Source organism: Scleropages formosus, chromosome 17 (genome assembly GCF_900964775.1).
Source record: "Scleropages formosus chromosome 17, fSclFor1.1, whole genome shotgun sequence".
Lineage (NCBI taxonomy): Eukaryota > Metazoa > Chordata > Actinopteri > Osteoglossiformes > Osteoglossidae > Scleropages > Scleropages formosus.
Window position 1 is genome coordinate 3,944,931 of NC_041822.1, and position 21,131 is coordinate 3,966,061.

Below are 21,131 nucleotides of genomic sequence, written 5' to 3' on the forward strand. Positions count from 1 at the left end.
TCTTAGCTTCTGTCACTTTAGTTTGTAGTCCTGATGAATCTGGTGTTTTGTTTTGTCACCGACCAGGTGAAGTCCCTGACTCTCTTCGTTACCCACTACCCCCCGCTGTGTGAACTCGAGAGCCTCTTCCCGCAGCACGTGGGCAATTACCACATGGCCTTTCTGCTGAATGAGCCAGACAGACACACTGACCGTAAGTCTTTTTTCCCTACTTACTCAGCATCATACTTTGAAATGTACGAAGGAAACAGATTTTTGCAGGGGGAAGAAAATAGCTACTTCTAGTACTCCTGAAATTTTCATTTTCGCATGAAAGCGTGTGATTCCCATTGGGTTCAGGCTGTGGTTGTTTCATGTGCGCATGTGTTTAGAGCAAACCTCCACCTGGAGCTGGTAGGATGAACATCATCAATACAGGATGAACATCATCAACACAGGATAAATGTTTTTTTAGTGTGATGATATTTGTTTTGTCATTACAAGTTTAACACAATGTATGTATTAAAATACAGTAAATAAGCCTACATTCATTGTTTGGTTAATCAGTATCGTTTGTGCTGAAATTGTGCTGACATTTGAATGAATGAAAGAACATTTCCCCGCAACTCCCCTCCTCCATCTCTACGATCGTCAATTCCTCGCTCTCCTCTGGCTGTTTCCCAGCTGCCTTCAGAATGGCTCTAATTTCACCTCTGTTAAAAAAAAAAAAAAAAAACCCTCCCTGGACCCCAACGTGGTTGAAAATTACAGACCGGTCTCTCTCCTCTCCTTCTTGTCCAAAACCCTAGAGCGGGCAGCCTGTGATCAACTGTCTGATTTCCTTGCCCGGAACCATCTCCTCGATGGTTATCAGTCTGGTTTCAAAGTTGGTCACTCCACTGAGATCGCCCTTCTGGCGGTATCTGATGCTCTCCAAGCTGCTAGAGCTGCCTCCCTCTCCTCGGTCGTCATCCTCCTTGATCTGTCTGCAGAGTTTGACACTGTCAATCACCGGTTTCTACTCTCCTCTCTTAACCAGCTTGAGATCAAAGGTGTGGCACTAAGATGGTTTGAGTACTACCTATCTGACAGATCCTATAAAGTGGTCTGGCGGAACGCTCGTTCTTCCCCTCTGCCTCTCTCAACCGGTGTTCCGCAGGGTTCGGTATTGGATCCTCTTCTTTTCTCGATCTACACCTCCTCCCTCGGTCCAGTCATAGCCTCTCATGGATTCAAATACCACAGCTATGCTGATGATACCCAGCTCTTCCTCTCCTTTCCACCTGCTGCGTCAGACATTTCCGCACGCATTGCTGCCTGCCTGTCGGACATCTCTTCATGGATGTATGATCACCACCACCAACTCAACCTCTCCAAAACAGAGATTCTTTACCTCCCAGCTGGCCTGTCCTCCTGTCACGATCTGTGGATCAAACTGGACAACTCACTTATTTCGCCTACCTCCTTGGCTAAGAGTCTGGGAGTAACGATTGATGAGAGTCTGTCATTCTCTCAACATATCGAAGCCACAACCCGGTCCTGCAGATACATCCTGCATAATATTCGTAGGATCCGTCCCGATCTCACTACTGACTCTGCTCAGCTACTTGTCCAGGCCACGGTGACTTCCCGTCTGGACTACTGCAACTCTGTCCTGTGTGGCCTTTCTGCTACTGCCATCAAACCTCTGCAGCTTCTACAGAATGCTGCTGCATGAGTTGTTTGATTTGCCAAAGCGTTCCCATGTATCTCTTCTACTCATTTCTCTCCACTGGCTTCCTATAGCTGCCAGAATCAAATTCAACACCCTGGTTACTGTCTACAAATGCATCAGTAGAACTGCTCCCAGCTATTTACAAGAATTAATCAACCGCTACACCCCAGCCAGACCCCTTCGTTCGTCTGCTTCAACTCGCTTGGCGGTCCCTTGCACGAAAAGTAAAGCTCGGAGGTTCTCGGTTCTGGCTCCGTTGTGGTGAAATGACCTTCCCCTGTCACTCAGAACTACAGAAACTGTCTATATCAAGAAGGGGTCTGAAAACTCACCTTTTCCGGATCCACTTCGCCCAAGATCTCTCCAGCTCATTTATGGTGTAATTGTTCACGCATCGTAACTTCATGAGCATCCCCTGATACAACTTTTTTTCAGCCACTACGCCAGCATTGTACTTGCTTATTTGTGTATCTTAGAATATTTAAAAAAAAAAAAAAAACAAAGGAATTGGTGGGAGGGTATCAGGATTTCTATATCCTGTGTTTTATGCATATACTCGAACGATGAACCTCGGTGTAGCAAGTGGTAGAGAACAGACTAGGTTTACTTGAGACTTTGATATCTGCAGCTATGTCTCTTTCTCTTAATGTAATGCTTAAATTGTACTTTTGCTGAGATGTACATCGCTTTGGACAAAAGTGTCTGCTAAATGAATAAATGTAAATGAATGAACATGTGATGGTTCAAGAGCTTGATGCAAATCCTTGGGATGGGTGGAAATTCCACAGCTTCCCTTCTTCAGGCTACTTAACTTGGGCGTTTTTAATTTATTGGTTGATTTTTTTTTTTTTTTTTTAATATTCTGGTTAATGCCCTAGTGTGAAATACTCAGATAAAACTAGACTGCTTTCAGTGCTTGTTCCTGGACATGAACTAAGACACGGGAAGATGGTGGAAGGTTGCTGCGTGACCTCACAATGGAAGGAGGAGTTTGCAGCTGCGGGTTTAATTGGGAATGTGCTCTACACCCTCCTTTTTTAGAAAGATATGTGTAGGTTTGTTTCATACGTAACATTTGCAATAGGCCTTTTTTTGATAATGCACTAATCTAAAAATGTTTTTTTGGGGGGGAGCAAATTAAACTGCTTTGTCTCTTTTTCTCTTACTAATCTTATATAGGCTACATAGCCTTGGCACATTTTCCATTAAATATATGGGCTTTATTTTCTGAAAAGCCCATGTTCCTTTGGCAAAAGCTTTTCAATAGCCCATGTAGGTCTGATATTTTTGAAAGCACTTTTTTTTTCTTCAACAGTCAATCAGTGCAATGCTTTTATGTATTGAAATATTTTTAAGAGTTTTGCGATCTGTTTTTATGTCCTAATTAATAATAATAATCTTTAATAAGGGACACATTTGTAACCTTTTCACAAATAACTAGAAAGGTTATGTACCAATTAATGAATAGTTGCTCTTGTCATTTACACAACTCCAATACCTGTCCCTATTACTACCATTACAGCCACTCCTGAGCACATTTACATATTAATTTATTAACCTAGATGTAAGCTTAATAACATGTTGCCTGAAGTGAAATTAAAGCTTATGGATAGGAAAAGTAATTTTCTTTTTTTTTTTTTTTAAATTTCATTTTTTAAAAGGATTTGAGTAATTTCCTGTTTTATGCATTGTAGTGTGACATTTGGTTATTGGTGGTCCTAATGTCATCTTTCTTGCTTAGGATGCTTGATTGTGAATAGGCCAGTGGTAACAGATCACCTGTTTCAACAGTATATTGTCCTCCTTTCACAGGTTTTGTATTGATTATTGATCTGAAGTTTAATTGTAGGCTGGCTCACCTTTCAAGGGCCTCTCTGTAATTTGACAAATGGTGGTTATTTTGGTTACTTCACTGTTGAAAGGCTTGTAATTACCCAGCTATTGGATGGGCAACGTTTGTTGGAAAATGGGGTGTCTTTCTGTCTCTCAGAAACAATAGCTGAATCACTTTTTGTTTATAAGTTATTACATCAGTTTTATTTCCGCCAAACATTTTAAGAAAAATGACAGCAATGAGTAGGTCTGTATGAGGAGCTGATATTGTCTTCACGCTTTGTGTCGAGCCATTTGGTTTCAGTGCGCATTTTGTAGCTTTCCCTGCTTCTATGATGGTATTTATTCTAGTCCCATTTTCACATTATAACAATTGTATATCTTCACAACTGTCCTGTGGAAGAATTAGGAATGTCTGGTTCCTCATACATGACTCTTACTGCTCAGTAAGGGTTTCACCATTGAACACTTTCCACGTATTCTCTCCTCTTGCTGGTCCAGTTGAGGAGGTGTCGCCTGAGTTCATCACTTTTCTGTACCAATTAACTGAGGGAGCAGCCGCCAGAAGCTATGGATTGAATGTTGCCAGGCTGGCAGAGATCCCAGAGCCCATTCTCAGAACTGCTGCACTCAAGTCCAAAGAGCTGGAGGCTGTGGTCAACACCAGAAAAAGGTAGGCAAGATGCTCAGGTGCCTCCCATTTTCATGGAGACAGAAGCAGCACTGGGACAACTGTTGATTGACAAGAGAATCTTCCGTAAGATTGGTAGATGAGGTGAATAAGGAAATATTTCATACAGATCTGTGCCACTTTGAAATGTGTGTAGTTTTTATCACTTTTTGACACCAAGCAAACACACAGACAGTCATTCGTATGTTGATTTATTATCAATAACCACTTTTCCATTGCAAGATCACTGTGGTGCAGCGCCTATCCCAGAAACACGGGGTGCAAAGCAGGGTCCAAATGTTCCTCTACTCAGGATGGTTCTACTTATGATTTTTTGGTACGATAGCAATATGCATTTGGTAGAATCCGTACTTCGAATTTTGAATTTCGATCTGTTCCTGCTCTTTCAATAAGCGATACGATACCCTCTTCCGATGCCGGGTGATAGCAGCGAGCCGCAGCATCCACTCAAATACGCTCACAGTCTCTGTAGCAATCACGCCAACGAGTGTAAACAACCGCAAGTGTAAACAATCGCTACTGTGTTTAAAGCGTTTTTTTTATTTTGTGTTTTCGCATCCCATCATGTCTACTAAACGCCCATGTGTGTCTCCTGCTTTAATTTGCCCAGCTGTAGGCTATGGGAAGTGTTCTGAGCACGTTTAAGGTAGGCTAGGATATGATGTTTGGTAGGTGCAGTACTGTATTCTTTTTCTACTTACGATGGGTTTCTCAGAACATAACCCCATCATTAGTCGAGGAGCATCTGTACATCTTCGGCAGGAACGGGAGACTAGTTTGTTGCAGCGCAAATACAGCGTACTGTTTCAATGGAATGGAACGGAACGCTACGCTCTTAAAGTATGGAACAATGTTTTATGTGTTTTTCCTCCTCATGGGAATCCTCTAGACCTAGGCAAGAGGTCCGAACATAACTTCATCTTCTGGGCTTTGCTAGAGACTTTCTCTCAAATGAGAAAATGCCTTACTTTTGACTTAACATCTTATTGAGGATATTTTCTCATTAGAGATGTACTTGTGACTTGTGACAGTAGAATACTTTGACTTTCTCCCATAGGGAGGTTTTTGTGTGAAATATCCAAAGACTTAGTGGATGGTCCCCTTAGATCTGTGCTTTATTAAATGTTTGCCTGGTTTTGCTGGCTGTCTCCCTGGCATTATTGATGTCATCATTGCATGTTTAGCAGACCTTCGCAGAGAACTCAATGAATTGTTTCCCAAACAAATTGTCCATTCTGGCAAGTTTTATTAACACTGTGAGTTGACAGAGGGCGGCTGTTTTCTTCAAGGGATGGGGTGTTCCATTTTAGGATTGTGCCCTTCAGTGGGCCTAGAACTTTTTTAATGATATTTCTTTATTGAGTGACATTGATAACTTTTTGATTTTTTTTTTTTTTCTCCCCTTCTCCCCTCCCCCCATTCCAGGAACAACAAGAAAGTGTTCTCTGAAGCCTGGGATATTAAAGATAAAAAGACATTAATGGATTGGATACAGATCAATTCGTGACCCCTGTGTCACTGCTCAGGTATCTCAGTGTTTTAGTTAAAACAAAGCGATTTCTAGATGAGTGAGCTCTCCCTGTTATACAAGTGAACAAGCAAGTGATGTTTGATATTTATGGTAGTTTACTCATTGTAGAGTAAGCTTTCCTCTATCACATTCAACTTTGATCTAGGAAATTTTTAAAAATACATTTCACAATATGATTAGGGATATTTTGAAGATGATGCTGTGGTTCAGAAAGACACTACCTGTGAATTAAAAAAAAAAAAATGAACAAGTACTTTATAGTTCCTGGATATGAGCTAGAAGCTCCTTCATTCAAAGGATTTGTCATTTTAAATCAGAATCAAGTTTGTTAAATTTCTATTAAGTTCTTTAAAAATTCTCTCACTGGCCCTCAAGTAAGCATGAAGCATACCACCAAACATGGAAGTTGCAAAGTTTGTAATTTTTTGAGCTAAATTGTATGTTTGTGCAAAAACTGCAGATAATAAAGGTGTGTGAATAATGTATTTTGGAAAATAAATTTTGCTTAATACACTTTCGGCATTTTTTTGTGTGTTTAACAATTTGTGCTACACTTGAAGCTCATAGCAGTTTTGGTCTTATGCAAAAATTCGAGTGGGGAAAATTCATATAATATAGAGCTCAGAGTAGGGTGCCTCTAACTACAGTATATCCAAATGAGTAATATGTGAATCTCAGCTGCTTGTGCTGTAATGTAGTAGTGTGAATTGCATTGTACAGTACACTGTCAAAAGTACTGGGTGAGGTGAACTTCAGTGAATCACTAAAATTAGGGTGTAGTGCAGATGGTAGCGAGCGCATCAACGGAGCTCAGCATCTTGCTTCAGGATAGTCGGTGACTGGAGACCCGCGGGTTTCTTCTTACTTGCAGTGGCTTCTTTGGAACATTTCTGCCAGGAGGCCCAACCTCTCTCCCTCCCTCTCCAGTTGTCCTCAACCTCTACGGGTCTTGGTGTGCCAAGTTGACAGACGAGATGCACCTGAGCACCCACACATCTCCTACAGCACGCATATGCCCTTTCTGTAGCTGTCAGCCCTGCCCCCCCATGGACCCCACCAGGTAGTTCCAACTTTTTGTAGTCACAGGAAAGGCAAAGAATTAGTCTGTTGTGGAAACATGGGCTCCCTCAGGACAGAGCAGCTACCCCATCATGATTTGGGATGAAACTGAATGCAATGACTCCACCCCATCCACTAAAATTGTCCAGTAGTTTGAATCCCTTAAAGACATTTCTGTGTGTGAATGAATACTTTGGCTTTTCTATCTTTGTAGAAAGCACTTGGTATTTCACACACTGTGATGACTTAGTGTGTAGATGGTATCTTTTAAGGAGTGCCATGGAATCTGTTGGAGTTTCAAATCCAACTCAGTCTGTATGGACATTCTCCCCATGTTTGCATTGCCTCTGCGCTCTGGTTTCCTCACACAGTCCCAAGATGTTATGTGGTGAATCCATAGATTGCCTTTAGTGTCTGTACGTGTGAGGAGCATGTTTGACATATACGTGCAGGAAAAGTGAGAACATCGTTCGACATGACATCTCTAAATCTCCTCCCATGGCAGAGCTTTTGCTGTAGGATCTACCTCTGCTGTGGGCATTTTGACGTGCCAGTACTTCTGTCAAATCAAGAGATGTCCAAAAGCATTCCCTGGAATATCCAGTTTGTGTCCCTCTCCATTGGTGTTCACCAGTGGGTTCTGCTGAAAATGACACCAACTGCCCTCAGACCACAGGTTTCAACAGCTGCGCCCATGACTGAGATCTTGAACATGCGCCAATCCAACTCTGTGTCCCTGTCCTCATTTGGAACAAAGGAGAATTCCTCTCGGATTTGGAATCTGAACTGACCTTACGCCGAGCCTCAAATCAGATACGACCACAAAGTCTGTCATCAGCTTATGACCCAAGGTGCTCTTGTATCAGGTGCACTTATGACTTAGTGTGTACAAACATAGTGAATGCAGTAGAAGTTCAGTAGCAATTTGAGTTCAAATGCAGGCAGCCCTTCCGTCATGTCGCCACTCTCCGGGTTAGTGTAGGTATATCATTTCCAGTGTGGGAGCTCAAGTCTGTCAGGAGAACAGAACTGGGGGGCTGCATCATCTTGAGTACATTGCCAACCTCTTCCTTGATGGCTGAATACTCTGAGCAGTCACTTCTCCTTTTTATGACTCATGTCGCACAAGAACACCAACTGCACATTTACATTTATTCATTTAGCAGACACTTTTCTTCAAAGGAACTTCCACCGAACTCTGTGTAGTGTTATCAGCCCACACACCTTATTCACCAATGTGAGTTACACTGCTAGATATACTATTTACAATGGGTCACTCATCCATCAGTGGAACACACTCTGTATCACTCACACACCATGGGGGAACCTGAACATCATGTCTTTGGAGTATGGGAGGAAACCAGAGCACTCGGAGGAAGCCCACGCAGACACGGCAGAGAACATGCAAACTCCACACAGACTGAGTGAGGATCGAACCCATGTCCTCTTGCTGCACCCAGGCGCTGCGAGACAGCAGTGCTACTCGCTGTTCCGCCCACGGGGGCACGGTGAACAGAACTTCAGTGAACAGTTATGTTACTTCTCATATGTTGGCGAACCAGGACTTTTGGGTCCACGCTGCTTCCTGTGCCTGGACGCCACACCAAGCCCAGTAGGGACACCGATATTCTCTTTGTAGTGTTGTATTTGTGTTGGCACAAGCATCAAAGAAGCAGGGATTTATTCCCAGCCTGAGATGTGTCTGTAGTTATTTCATCTCCTGAGCACAAAGTGTGAGGTCTGACAGCGGAGCAGATGACAGTGCTTCGGCCAAACAACAGGTGTCCCAAACAGGAAGGACAAATGACTGCTGGCCCAAAATGGACATTAATGCATTTTCAGCAAAACCTGCTGGATTCTGAGACTCTACCATAAAAAGTCCTTTATTTGGATTCTTCATTTATTTTGTGATTGCTTTTGACACTGAATACACACTGGTCTCTTGACAGCTCTATGGACTATTTATACATGATACATGACGTTACCATGGCAGGAAACGAACAGTATGTCTTAGAACACAACTATGTACAGACAGTGTTATTTTTCTACCAAGAAATAATGGAAAGCTTCGTCGTTGTGAACCAGGGTTCACTTATTACATTATCGGGTCCCAACACCAGTGACGTCACTAGGCAGGGTGCGGACCGTACCGGGTGACGCCATCAGAGGGGGTGAAACCAAAATGACTGTCCATAAAATTTTGGTGCAGTGTTTCAGCAGAAATGTATTATTGTTTATAAAAATATCCCTGTAGCTAGTTATAAGAACAGAAACATTTTTCGTAATAAAGCCCAGCTGACATGCATCAATTTACCTACAAGGATAGAACTCTGTGCTCATTTACTTTTTGAACCTTCCTTAGAGCTCTTATTATTACCCAATTAGTGACGCTTCGAATCACGTGGTTTCGTCTCCACGCGCTCATGTTTTCGTTGCTGCTGTTGTTTTTATAGCCGCTGATTTTGTCACAATCTGGTGTTTTAGCTACAATGTTGTTGTAATTAGTATGTTTACCTGTATCAATAACGTTAAAATAAACATAATTTTGATTTAGTTCTAAAACGTTTTTACTTCGAATAGTTTTCTAATTGAATTTTAAGGAGTGACGTATGTGAAACACTCAGTCAACTGAGGCGACAGAAAAAGTGTATTATTAAACTACAATGTATGTTCATTTTTGACTGAGAACAAAATGCGATGTACTGTTGAATAAAAAAAAACGGGCATTAAATCTAAAAATGATTTGCCTTCCTTCACCGGCAACAAGTGGGGATGTCGCTCTCCAGCTAGGAAAAAGCTGCTCCCTACACCCACGGCGCCCTATGATATTGTAATTTAAAGGTGTAATTTTAATTTTGCTAGCTGTTTATGCCACTACTCTTGCATTACATTGAGTGATATACAGGAATTGCGATTTACCAGTAACATAAGAAAAAATAATTCTGTATGGTCTGGCACGGGAGGGGGTCATGGGGGTCGGGGGGGCTGACACCAACCTGACGCCACTGCTCAACACTAAATATTTCAAAATTAGAAACAAATTTAGGATGCCGAAAATACATAGTAGTACTATACTTTTAGAATAAAAACACACCTCCTTTCAGTGCTAAGGGCGTTTTGTGTAACTTTCAGTTAAAAATCGTCCCCCTCGTCTCACACACAGCGAGTCACACAGAAACAAGGAGTGACGTATGTGAAACACTCAGTCAACTGAGGCGACAGAAAAAGTGTATTATTAAACTACAATGTATGTTCATTTTTGACTGAGAACAAAATGCGATGTACTGTTGAATAAAAAAAAAACGGGCATTAAATTTAAAAATGATTTGCCTTCCTTCACCGGCAACAAGTGGGGATGTCGCTCTCCAGCTAGGAAAAAGCTGCTCCCTACACCCACCTTCGTGTCTGGCTTCCACAGTTAGTATATATATCGAATTAACTGGTAATTTCAACAAGAAATATTTCAACAGGAGCCAAGAGTATGCTGCACATTCAGGCGGGCATAACTTCAACCGTCGTTTTTGTCGTCGCTACTTCAAAGTTCTCTCTATGTTGCTAGTTCGGCAAGAAATAAATGAACGACGGAAGCAGCCGGAATTGTATTTTCGTTCTCTCAATGGCGTTAACCGCCTCTGTCACCAGCGGTCGTGCGTAAAAAGTCCACAGTGGGCAGCAGAAAACGGGGGGGCGTCATAACGTACAGTTTACGCGGCACTCGGATTGCGCGCGCACGGACGCAAAGAAGCACGTTCTTGCGGCGTACCTGTCGAGTTACGGAGAGAAAACGCCGCCGTTTAAAGAGCCCAGAGACACGGCCGCGCTCCGCCCTCATCATCCCCCCGTTCCCCGGCGTGCAAATCGCCTCCCTGGAAGCGCGCGGACGCGCGCGCAGCACCCAAGACAACCCCGCGCGCAGCCCGCAGAGACCTGTCTCTTTAAGTCGGTGTCAAAGCCGATTACAGCTCATCTCAGCCGCGGTTCTGCTTTACCGTCTGTTCACTCGATCCCTCCCCCCCTCACAAACAGTTACGTGTACGAAAAGCTTTCTTTCCCCCCCTTTCCATGGCTGCTTTGTGTTGTTTTTATCTTTTGACAAAAAGAAAAAACTAAGTAATGTTTCCAGAACCGCTCTGGCTGCCTCCCGCGTTCGGATAAACTCGCCTCTCGGAGTCTCGTTGCTCGTCAGGATTCCTCGTGACGCGGCGCTCGAAGCAGCGGGCAACTTTTATCGCTCCGCACGCGGCGTCGCCGGCGGTGAGCTTCTACTTCCAGCTGCCCTTGTTGCTTATCATGCGTTTCGCTCTGCGTTTCTCTTTCTGCGCGACGTGAGGCAGAGGAAGCCGGAGGAGGAGGACAATGCAGAAAAGTGTGCGCTACAACGAGGGACACGCGCTCTACCTGTCGGCGCTCGCGCGCAAAGAGGGCACGAAGCGCGGCTACCTGAGCAAGAAGACGACGGAGAACAGCCGCTGGCACGACAAGTTCTTCGCCCTCTATCAAAATATACTGTTTTACTTCGAGAGCGACCAGAGCGCGCGGCCCTCCGGGATTTACTTGCTGGAGGGATGTTCGTGCGAAAGGGTCCCGGCGCCGAAAATGTCCACCGTGGGCAAGGAGACCCTCGACAAGCTGGTGAGTTACGGGGTGGTGGTGGGGGGGGGGGTCACTGGACTTCTCGTGAAACACCTGCAGTGCACATAGGGTCATTGAAGCAGACAGGGTCGCCTTATTTTATTATTTATGGCGTTTCGTGGGAATTAATTTAAATTAAAGTTGACTTTGACGCGTCTGACCAACTGTACAAAATTGGGCGGGAAAGTAACTGACACACGAGCAAAACATCTTCACCAGCATCGTCGTCATCGTCGGTAACTAAGTAAGTGCGCGCGGCCAAAGCAGCGCGCGGCTCTCGTTTCGTGAACGCGCATCCAGAGACGCTCCTCGTGCGTCGCTGCCGACGTCCAACAGGTGTGTCTCTCCCTACAACATCTCCACTCTCTTCACATCATGCAGGACCATTCGTGTGTGGCCACAGCACTTGCGGGAAGGTGATCCACTAACTGACTGGACATATTATTACTGCTATAATAATAATAATATTTTACACGAAGACAACTCAAAATGTTAGTACAAAGCTTGAAAGCAATAGTTGTGGCGTGGTTAGAGGAAAGCAATGAGATCATGGCAATGAGATGCAATACTGAGGTAATACAAGGTAAAGCTAGAACTGGACTGCTCACTATCATTTAACAAAAGAAAATTATAATAAAGACAAGAAACAACAGCTTAGAAATAAAGAAAGCCTTTTAAAATAAAAGCTGGCATTATTGCCGGGAATGAATATTCTGAAAAGCAGTTAAATACTGCTGAACAGTAAAAAGAGCTTTAAATAGTATTACATCTATTCATTTAGCTGACACTTTTCTTCACAGTGATTTCCAATGTTAAGATTACAGTTATTACAAGCTTACAATTATTTACCCATTTATACAGCTGGGTAATGTTACTGGAGCAAATTAGGATAAGTGCTTTGCTCAAGGGTATTACTACTGGAGGCGGGTATCGAACCTACAGCCTTCGGATACAAAGGCAGTAACACTAACCTGTCCCCATTAGCATGTATTAGCGTGAACATGAGCAGCTTCTGCAGTATTTGAAGGTTACATTTTTTTTGTAGGGGGGCGTGGGGTCACGGTGGGTTCAGCTGGTGGGGTTCGAGCCCTGCCTGGGGTGCCTTACGGCAGACTGGCGTCCCGCCCTGGCTGTGTCCCCAGCTTTGTGCTCTGTGTTGCTGGACTCCAGCTCGCCATGATCCCACTTGGGACAAGCGGTTGTTGATGATGGATGGATTTTTTTTTTTTTTTTTTTGTATGAAATAGTGAAACATACTACTAAGTCCACGTTTTAATATATAGCTCACAAAAGTTTGTCTGCTATTTATTTAGGATGCTTTTCTTTAGCTTTTATGTTTCCAGACACTTGGCAGGAATTGGCAGGCACAAACACTGAAGGTCGCTGGTTCAAGCCAACGTGGAACTTAATGTAAATTCCAGCAGCTTCCACCTGTGTAAACTTGTAAAATTGGAAATAGCTTTGGGAGAAAGTGTTTGGTAAACAATGAAATTTTAGTGATAAATATTTGCGAGGTCTTCCTTTTCAGAGTGTTAGGAATGAAACATTTCATGTGGTTCACCGTCTTCTTTTATTATGACTGCTAACCATTGCTCTCACAAAGGAAGTGCAAGATTAAAACATTACATCAGTTTCAGACCTGAAAATTAAACGGATAAGGTATTTCAGCTGCTGTATTACATGTATGTAATTTTTTGATCCGAGTGTTAAAAGTATAGTGTGTAATGGGTCACTCATCCATGCATCAGTGGAACTGATGCATGGATGAGTGACCCATTGTAAGTAGTGTATCTAGCAGTGTAAGTCACCTTGGTGAATAAGGTGTGTGGCCTGATAACACTGCATAGAGTTCATTGGAAGTCGCATGTGTATTCCAGTTCTAAATAAATAAATGTAAATTAAAGAAAATATATACAGTACTATTGAGCTTTTGAGGGTCCACCTTTTTCTTATGCTTTCGTGTATCACTCGAAATTACACACAATATTGATATATTTCAGCATCATCTGCATCTTGCAGTGATGCCATGCTGCTGGATACGATCCCCCTGCAGCCTTTCCTGATGCTCCAGTCCCTTTCTGTTCTGGGCTGTACGCTGTGCTTGTGTGCGCAGGGCTCTTGTTTGATTCACGACAGCACTCTTATGATGATGATGTAGGCTAATCAGTTGCTATAGCTTTGTTTGCATGGGGCAACCTTGCCACAAGCTGCAATCTAAGTAGTTCATTTTAGTGTGTGCCTTTATTTAAACACCAGCAAATTAAATTTATCATAACACATCATAGACTGATAAATTAGGTGCAGGACACATACTTACTTCAGCAGTCTTTTTTCCTGCTTCACCCCTAGTACTTGATTGATTGATTGTGTTCTCCATCATGTTACTTTTGTGTGTGTGTGTGTGTGTGTGTGTGTTTGTGGGGTGGGGGTAGGGGACTCAGCAGTCATAACATTTTTGTAGGAATGAGGAAAACGGAAGAACATTTCGGACTATCTTTTGTCACCATATGCGGTGCATTTGTATTAAAAACATTGCACATTGTATACGGTCCTAAAGCTGTTTGGTTATAGTTTTTGTGATGGGTTACCTCTTAGGTTTAGCTTTTTTGTTAATTTGTTGTTTCACTGTAATTTGTAATTTTAACTCACAATGCTTAGCTTTGTTGTAAAGTATCCTAGGTAACCAATCTAAACAATTTACATGTACATCAGCACACACAGATGGTACAGCAACGTTGTGTCACAATGTTCGAGCAGCCAGGTTCCCCCACGTTGCCCCTCCCCTGCTTTGAAACAACATGTACCATAGGCTCCCAAGTGGTTCAGGCATCGAGGAATGAAAACTGATGCAGAAGTGTTGGCAGGGCAGGGTAGAGCTCGGGGCACGATGGAGGATTTGCCAGAGCTCTTGATTTACAGCTCCGAGGGACACAGAAAGCTGTTGGGTGCTTTTGGTGCGAGACGCATTTTCAGTTACATAAGAGCCTTTGGTATTGTTTGACACGAACATACATAGTTTGAGGAGTGCAGACTTTCTTGTCTTCTGGATCAGTTGTAGGAGTTTCATGAGCATGTCTGAATTGTTTCCAGATGACATTAATGGCACTCCAGAAAATATGCTTAATTTTTAGTAGCAGCTGAAGGGACTGTAATAATTTGTTTTTAATAATTTATTAATTCTTGAACTGGGGGTGCGCTGGTGCAGCAGGTTTGTCTGGATTCAGCTCTCTGGTGGTTCAGGGGTGCCTTGTGATGGAGTGGTGTCCCGTCCTGGGTGTCCCCCCCAGCCTTGCATCCTGTGTTGCCGGGTTAGGCTCCGGCTTGTCGTGACCCCACTTGGGACAAGTGGTTTTAGTGTGTGTGTGTGTGTGTGTGTGTGTGTGTGTGTGTGTGTGTGTGTGTGTGTGTGTGTGTGTAAAATTCTTGAACTGTTGTTTGTGTTGTGTGACTCTCCCATATTGAGGGGTGGGTGTACCAAAGGAATACTGATGACGAACAAGTCTGGATGCTTGTACAAGAGCATTTCTGCTGCTTTGTCTCAGTTCAGCTAAGAACTTTGAATCGTGCCTGCCATTGTAAAAACAGCCAAAGAATAATTATGTATATGAGCTCCCGAATTCGAAAACCTTACCGGGAAATATCAAACTATAGAAATGACTGTCATGTACATTTTAGTCATACGGTACAACAGGGTGCTCTGCTGAGGTTTGATGAAATCAAGGTTATGTACTAGAGTGCAATAAGGTACAGAGTAGTTGGGGCAAGTGAAAGCAAGAAACGCTGAAATTAGAAAGAAATTAAGCGACGCAGCAAATGTAACGCTGTCCTCTGTTCTGTGGCAGCAGGCGCTGTGGTGTACAGTTTGTACTTATCGAAGAAAATGCCTTCTGAACAGCTGAAGAATCTGAATAACCTTTACAGCCGGAATATTTTAGAAATATATAAAATGATCGAGTGTTTAGTTTGTTGCTGAATGAGGGAGGCATTGGAACGTTTTGCTTGTGCCTGTTGATGGAGGTTACAAAGAGAAGCAGGAAAAGAGCAGCACTGGGAGGTGTGTGTGAGAATTCATTTGTAGGACTTTTGTCTGATAAGATCATGCGGTCACTGCTTCCATTACCTTGCTGCAGTGAAACTTGTTGCAAAGTTGATGCATTGCAGCAAAACAGCCAGTCTTTTTATGTGTCCAATTAGTTGCCCCCCCCCCACAATAAATTACCTGTACTGCATGTTGACAGGAGTCTTGTGTCAGTGTGGGAAAATGAGGAAACGCAGAAAGAACAGTATATTTGATGTGGTTTTGTAATGTAACGATAGCATTGCGGTCTGCAGTCTGAGAACTGCGAACCCCTGTCTTCAGTGACTCTGAGGTGACAGTGCTGGCTAGGACCGAGCAGCCGGTTCTGAACCCTGCAGACACACAGCCATGCAAATGGTGTCTTAAACACGCATGTTTTGCCAAAATGGAAACACTTTATATGTAGTACTGAGCATCGCAGACTCCAGATTTTAGCAAGACATGCTGGTACCTAATTATAACCCTGGTGGCCCACAGTGTAGCAACGTTTCATTAAACCTGCTCGGTTAACCGTCTGCACTGACTGCCTTACATTATAGCCTTAATGCCATCTAATTTCAGGATGGTTCATAGACAAGGATCTTATGAAACTGCTGAACCCATCACTAGCCCAGGGTCACTGTTAAACCTTTGCTGTACTGATGATTCCTTAGGTTATGTCAGTTACATATTGTCTAGGACTTCACTTCCTTTGTTGGTGTACTTGGCGCCATGAGTAAAGGTTCATTTCATCGTAAAGATCCATTGATCCCGCCGCCTCTCTTTGGAGCAGGGTGCCAAGCGATGAGGTTGCCGTCGTCATATTTATTCACGTTCTTGGTCTTATGGGGTTTACAACTGTAAAGCCTAATGTTGGGAATCAAGATTATGTCTGCCTGGTATCTTCTGGGACTTTGGGGGCTCAGTGAAACCAACTGGAGTCATGCTTGGATTTTATGCACAGCTGTCTGCAGCAATCGCAACTGATGATGATGTTGCATCTTTTTAACCAATAATATTTTGATGTGTCCACAGCTGTGGAAAGAAAAGCTATAAAATCTGAATGAATTGGGGACTTAAAGTAAATGGGTAATTTAGAGAAAAATATATTAATCGGAATTGTTTAATTTGTCAAACGTATAGTGAATAGCTTTGTTGAGGGGGGCACTTGGAGAGTCATCATGTAATTGTCTTAGTATGTTGAATTCTTGATTCTCTTACATGGTGCATTAATTAACAAATGTTTTTACTATTTTAATAATCATTGATTTTTTTTTTTTTTAAATCTTTTGTTGAAGCATTCTTGTATTTGTTTTTGAATCTGCATAACTTTGTGTAAATGTTAACCTTCTAGGTTGAGGAGATTGCATTAATTACACTCCCTCTGCCCTTTAAATAGCCTGAGGTTGAATATGGCTCAGTGTGATCAGATGCTTATATTAATATTCATTTAGTATGGTGTTTTGATGATACTGATTTGAGTTCCTCTGGGGTCACAGAGTCAGCAATTGTATGAGCAGGTTGCAGCCTGCAAAACCTCTGCTGTTTGGATGTGAATTAGCCAGGGGAGCTGGAAGGGGTTCTTAACATGATGGTCACATGCTTTGGAAATGAGTGGAGTAGCAGTGCTACCCTGGGACAGAACTCTATTACTGGAATAGACAGACTCCAAGTTATGTGTCTAAAACTGATCCTGTGAGTTATAAAAATTACTCTGGCAAGCACAGAATTTCCAGACTTGCATATGAGAAGATTCTGCAGTAGATTCTTCATGAACAGTCTATCCTGTACTAAAAGTGCGTGTATTTATTCTTTAGACAGACTTTATCTGGGGGACATAGCTGGTGCTTTTTTGGTGTTCAGATGAATACTGTCTTGTAAAACATTGCTTGCATTATTGTATTTAACCTCAAGAATGCGACTTTAAAGGGTTGAATGGGCACAAATGATGGATTAAATTAGAATTTTTTTTTTTGGTTTAAATTTGTTCCATACTGTTCCAAAATAGTTTATTTACACCAAATGTAATCTGTGCCCTAACTTTGCAGTACGTGTCCATGTGTTTTGGTGACAGCTGGTAGCGTAGTGGTTAGAACTACTGCAATTGGATCCAAAGGTCGCAGGTTTGATCACCATCTCTGGCTGTAGTACCCTTAAGTAAGGCCTTACCCTAAATTGCTCCAGTAAAACTACCCAGCTGCATAAATGGGTAAATAGTTGTTAGCTTGTAACTGTTATAATTATCTGCACATTATAACTTGCTTTGGAGAAAAGCATCTGCTAAGTGAATTAATGTAAATGTTTTGAACAATGTTACTTTTTGAATAACATTTGTTTTATATTGTTTGAAAAATTTTCTTCCTGTTTATGGTAGTGACTGATTAATTTTTTTTTATATTTAAATTTTAGGCATTTTTTTCCATCTAGGTACAATTTTAGGTTTATTTTGAATTGATAATGGAACACTTCAGTGAGGGATTACATGTAAATGTTAAACTGTAGCTATCGTATTACAGTTTGAAGAATAAATTAAGTACAAATGATAAAATCTAAAATTTTTGCCATGAAAAAGTATGAAACCATTTTAATTGCAATTTTTGATGTTATGACATGTGTTGGCTTTGAACCTCTGAAGACAGTGGAGGATGTGTGATCACTGAAAATTAAGGATTGCGGGAGTGAAAGAGAAATGTATTAGATTTCTTGGACAGTTACCATCCCTTGTGTTTAAATCATTTACTTGTAGTTACTGTCATTGTGCAGATTGCTTGATTAAAACTTTTTATGATCCATTGTGTCTGTAAAAGTTGCTGTTGCTTTATATTTTTGCTAGATGTGAGCTGACAGATAATAGTGTATGCTTTTATTAATGGTAACATTTGTACACAAATAGATCTGTGCTGATAATTTTGCTATCTTTGGCACATCCATAAACCTTACTAGAACCATCCTAAAGTGAAGGTGATAAAAGCTGTGGGAATTCAGTAAAGGAAGGATACCGATGTTCATAATAACCACTGATGAAAGGTGGAGATCGGTAGCTGTTCTCCTGGGGATGCATGATGGATGGCATATTTGAAGTTAAAAAGTATGGGTAAAGATGCAACAACTCACTTTCATGCACAATGCAAGATTTGCACTTTTTGTTTTTTTTTTTTTTTTTTTCCCCCCCAACCTGAAGTGTCCAGGTTATTAGACAGATTGTAAGCAGGTAGCTAAAGGAGAAGCTCAGAAGTAAATTGGTACGGGTTGTTGTGTAAATCTCCTGCTCTGGGGAGCAGAGCTGCAGTGCGGTACTCGTAAGTGGCTCAGCTCGTCCAGAGACATGGTTGCCCTCACAGCTGGGTTGAAAGCTGAACTCACTGGGCAAGCAGGAGGAGGGCCAGAAGCTGCCCTGCATCTGAAAGAACCCCTTGTCTTTCAGGATGTCCAGTGCTCTGTTTGTGTTTGTGTCTTTGGCTGCATGTTTGTGTGCACGAAACACATGCGTGTACTATACGGTATTTATATTCATAGCCCTCACAGCTGACCTGCTTATCATTAAATGAGCTAGAAGGTGTAAGAAAGTGATGAAAAGGGTAATTAAAATGCTGTTAATGATTCACACTTCATTACTCTGGATCTGTACCTCACTATTATAGGGTGCCATTTGTAAAATGTGCTGTATTACTGCCATATATTTGCATATTTATCACATCAGAAAAAATGTTGAAAAATGTTGAAAAATTTTAAAATGTTCCATTTTTTCAAAATGCTGCTTCTTAAGTTTTAGTGGAAACAGCAAAAATACAGATCAGTTTGGATACCGTTTTGAATTTGGATTTTCATGTATCACAATATTGAATGTGAATATTAAATGTTAAATGTATGATTTGCTCAAGTGAATAATTGGGAAATGATTGAGTATCTTTTGAAGGGCTTGTTAAAGTCAAGTCAAATATACAGAAAGCTTCGGCTTCATTTTTAATATTGTTAATTGTTTTTTCTACAGTTTATTTGCTCGTTGCCTATACTTCATTTTTAAAGATGTGTTTCTTGTGGAGCAATTAGTGACATTTTAGTTTGTGTGTATGTATAAAACATGGTTTTTTCAGTTGTAGTAATGTCAAAATATGACTTATCTAGAGTAACAAAATGTGTATTGTTTAGATTATATATACAAATATTGTATAGTTTTTGTAAATGTTGTTTATTACTTGGTATGGTTTCAACATTACTGTCCTTTCATAAATACTGTAGCAATTTGGAGCTGTGTGCAACACATTAAGCACAAAATGTACTATATGGTATTGGATGTTTTAGTTAAGACTTACTATAAAAACTGTTTTCTTGGTCCCCCCCCAGTTAAATACAGAAAAGCTTGTTTTTCTTGTACTTATGAGGAGTTGCACAGTTGTTGGAATGACTGTGAAAACATTCAGGGTAGAATTGTGGTAGGGCACTACCCTGCTGTACTGCTCAGTAGAACAAAGTAGTTTTAGGTGGCAGATTTATCATTATTTCTTTCACATCTATCATGCACATGGGGGAATCTGGGTAGAAGCCACAAAATTCGATTGGGTGTTATAGGAAAGGCGGAGCCTGTGACTTAGGATCTCATTCAGCCTCTTGAAATGCAAGCAGCAACATCTGTCAAATTTGGTCTGGTGTGCAAAGGTGCTTCTCTCAATGGTATTTGTGTGGTTTTTCTATCATAAGTTTCCTGGTTGTTTAACAATGCAGCCTCAGCTAATCTAACAAATGAAAAGCATTTAATGGAATACAACATTTTATGTTTTAAATTTTATTGCATGTTTCCTCATGTGTATCAGTCAGAGCCATCTGCAGCAGGATGCACCCCTGCTCTCGGCTAAGCCATTTGCATTATTTAGAAACCAAGTCACGTGGTACCACGCTCAAGAGGTATCGCACCATTGGCTAGGAGCAAAATCTTCTGCTGCTGATATCCTGGTGTCCTGGTGACACAGCAAAGAGCGTCTAGTGCGGGATGAGACCACGAGTGATGTTGTGTTAAGTCGGCTTCCAAAATGTATTATTCTTACTAGTCAAGACAACAAAATCGACTACACACAAACACATTCGGATGACTAAATACAAAATAGCCTATTATCTCAAATTTCGAAAAGGGTAGGGAGTCCTGTTTAGGGACCAAAACATCTATTAAAAGTGCAACACAACCTCATGGCCTTGAACCAAAAACATAATGCCCCAAACAACTTCTGTCCCACCCCAGTCTGTTCTGAAAACAAGTCACAGTAAGGGTTGGATGGCTGCACCTGACACTCATTTCCTCTTAATAAGCTTTCCCCAGGGTGTGGCATACAGTACATGGTTGCCTTGGAGGTGTGTTTCTGCAGTGCCCTGCTAGACAAATGCAAATTGAGACATTTTCACAGTTTTATTTAGGATCAGTTTTCTGCAATAAGTAAAATCACAAACGAAGATTTGGATTTAATATTTTAGTTTTCTTGGCAACATATATTTCTGGAAAAAAAGTTGTGAATCAGATTCTTTACAGCTTTTTCTGGACTGCAAAAGGCAATAGAAGACGCTGACAGACCTGATGATATTTCAGTCGGACAAATAATGAGCCTTACTAAAAACCTTTATGATAGGATGCTCAGTAAAGGCCTCG

The 21,131-nt window shown here is 41.7% G+C and overlaps 2 protein-coding genes across 4 annotated transcripts in view; both read left to right on the plus strand.

Annotated features, from left to right (window-relative positions):
• Window positions 1-6,089, plus strand: part of msh3 (mutS homolog 3 (E. coli)) — a 58,655-nt gene extending 52,566 nt beyond the window's left edge. Inside the window, exons 22-24 of the mRNA XM_018760057.2 lie at window positions 67-193; window positions 4,028-4,199; window positions 5,643-6,089. Of these exons, the coding sequence (XP_018615573.2) occupies window positions 67-193; window positions 4,028-4,199; window positions 5,643-5,724 (381 nt within the window). The 3' untranslated portion in view covers window positions 5,725-6,089. The remainder of the gene's footprint in view (window positions 1-66; window positions 194-4,027; window positions 4,200-5,642) is intronic.
• A 4,408-nt stretch (window positions 6,090-10,497) lies between these two features.
• Window positions 10,498-21,131, plus strand: part of rasgrf2b (Ras protein-specific guanine nucleotide-releasing factor 2b) — a 57,819-nt gene continuing 47,185 nt past the window's right edge. For 2 of the 3 annotated variants that reach the window (XM_018760054.2, XM_018760055.2), the window contains exon 1: window positions 10,498-11,439. In XM_018760054.2, coding sequence (XP_018615570.1) covers window positions 11,164-11,439 — 276 coding nt within the window. In that variant the 5' untranslated portion in view covers window positions 10,498-11,163. Of the gene's footprint in view, window positions 11,440-11,776; window positions 11,856-21,131 lie in introns of those variants that run through there. The other variant, XM_029259423.1, reaches the window with a different exon arrangement.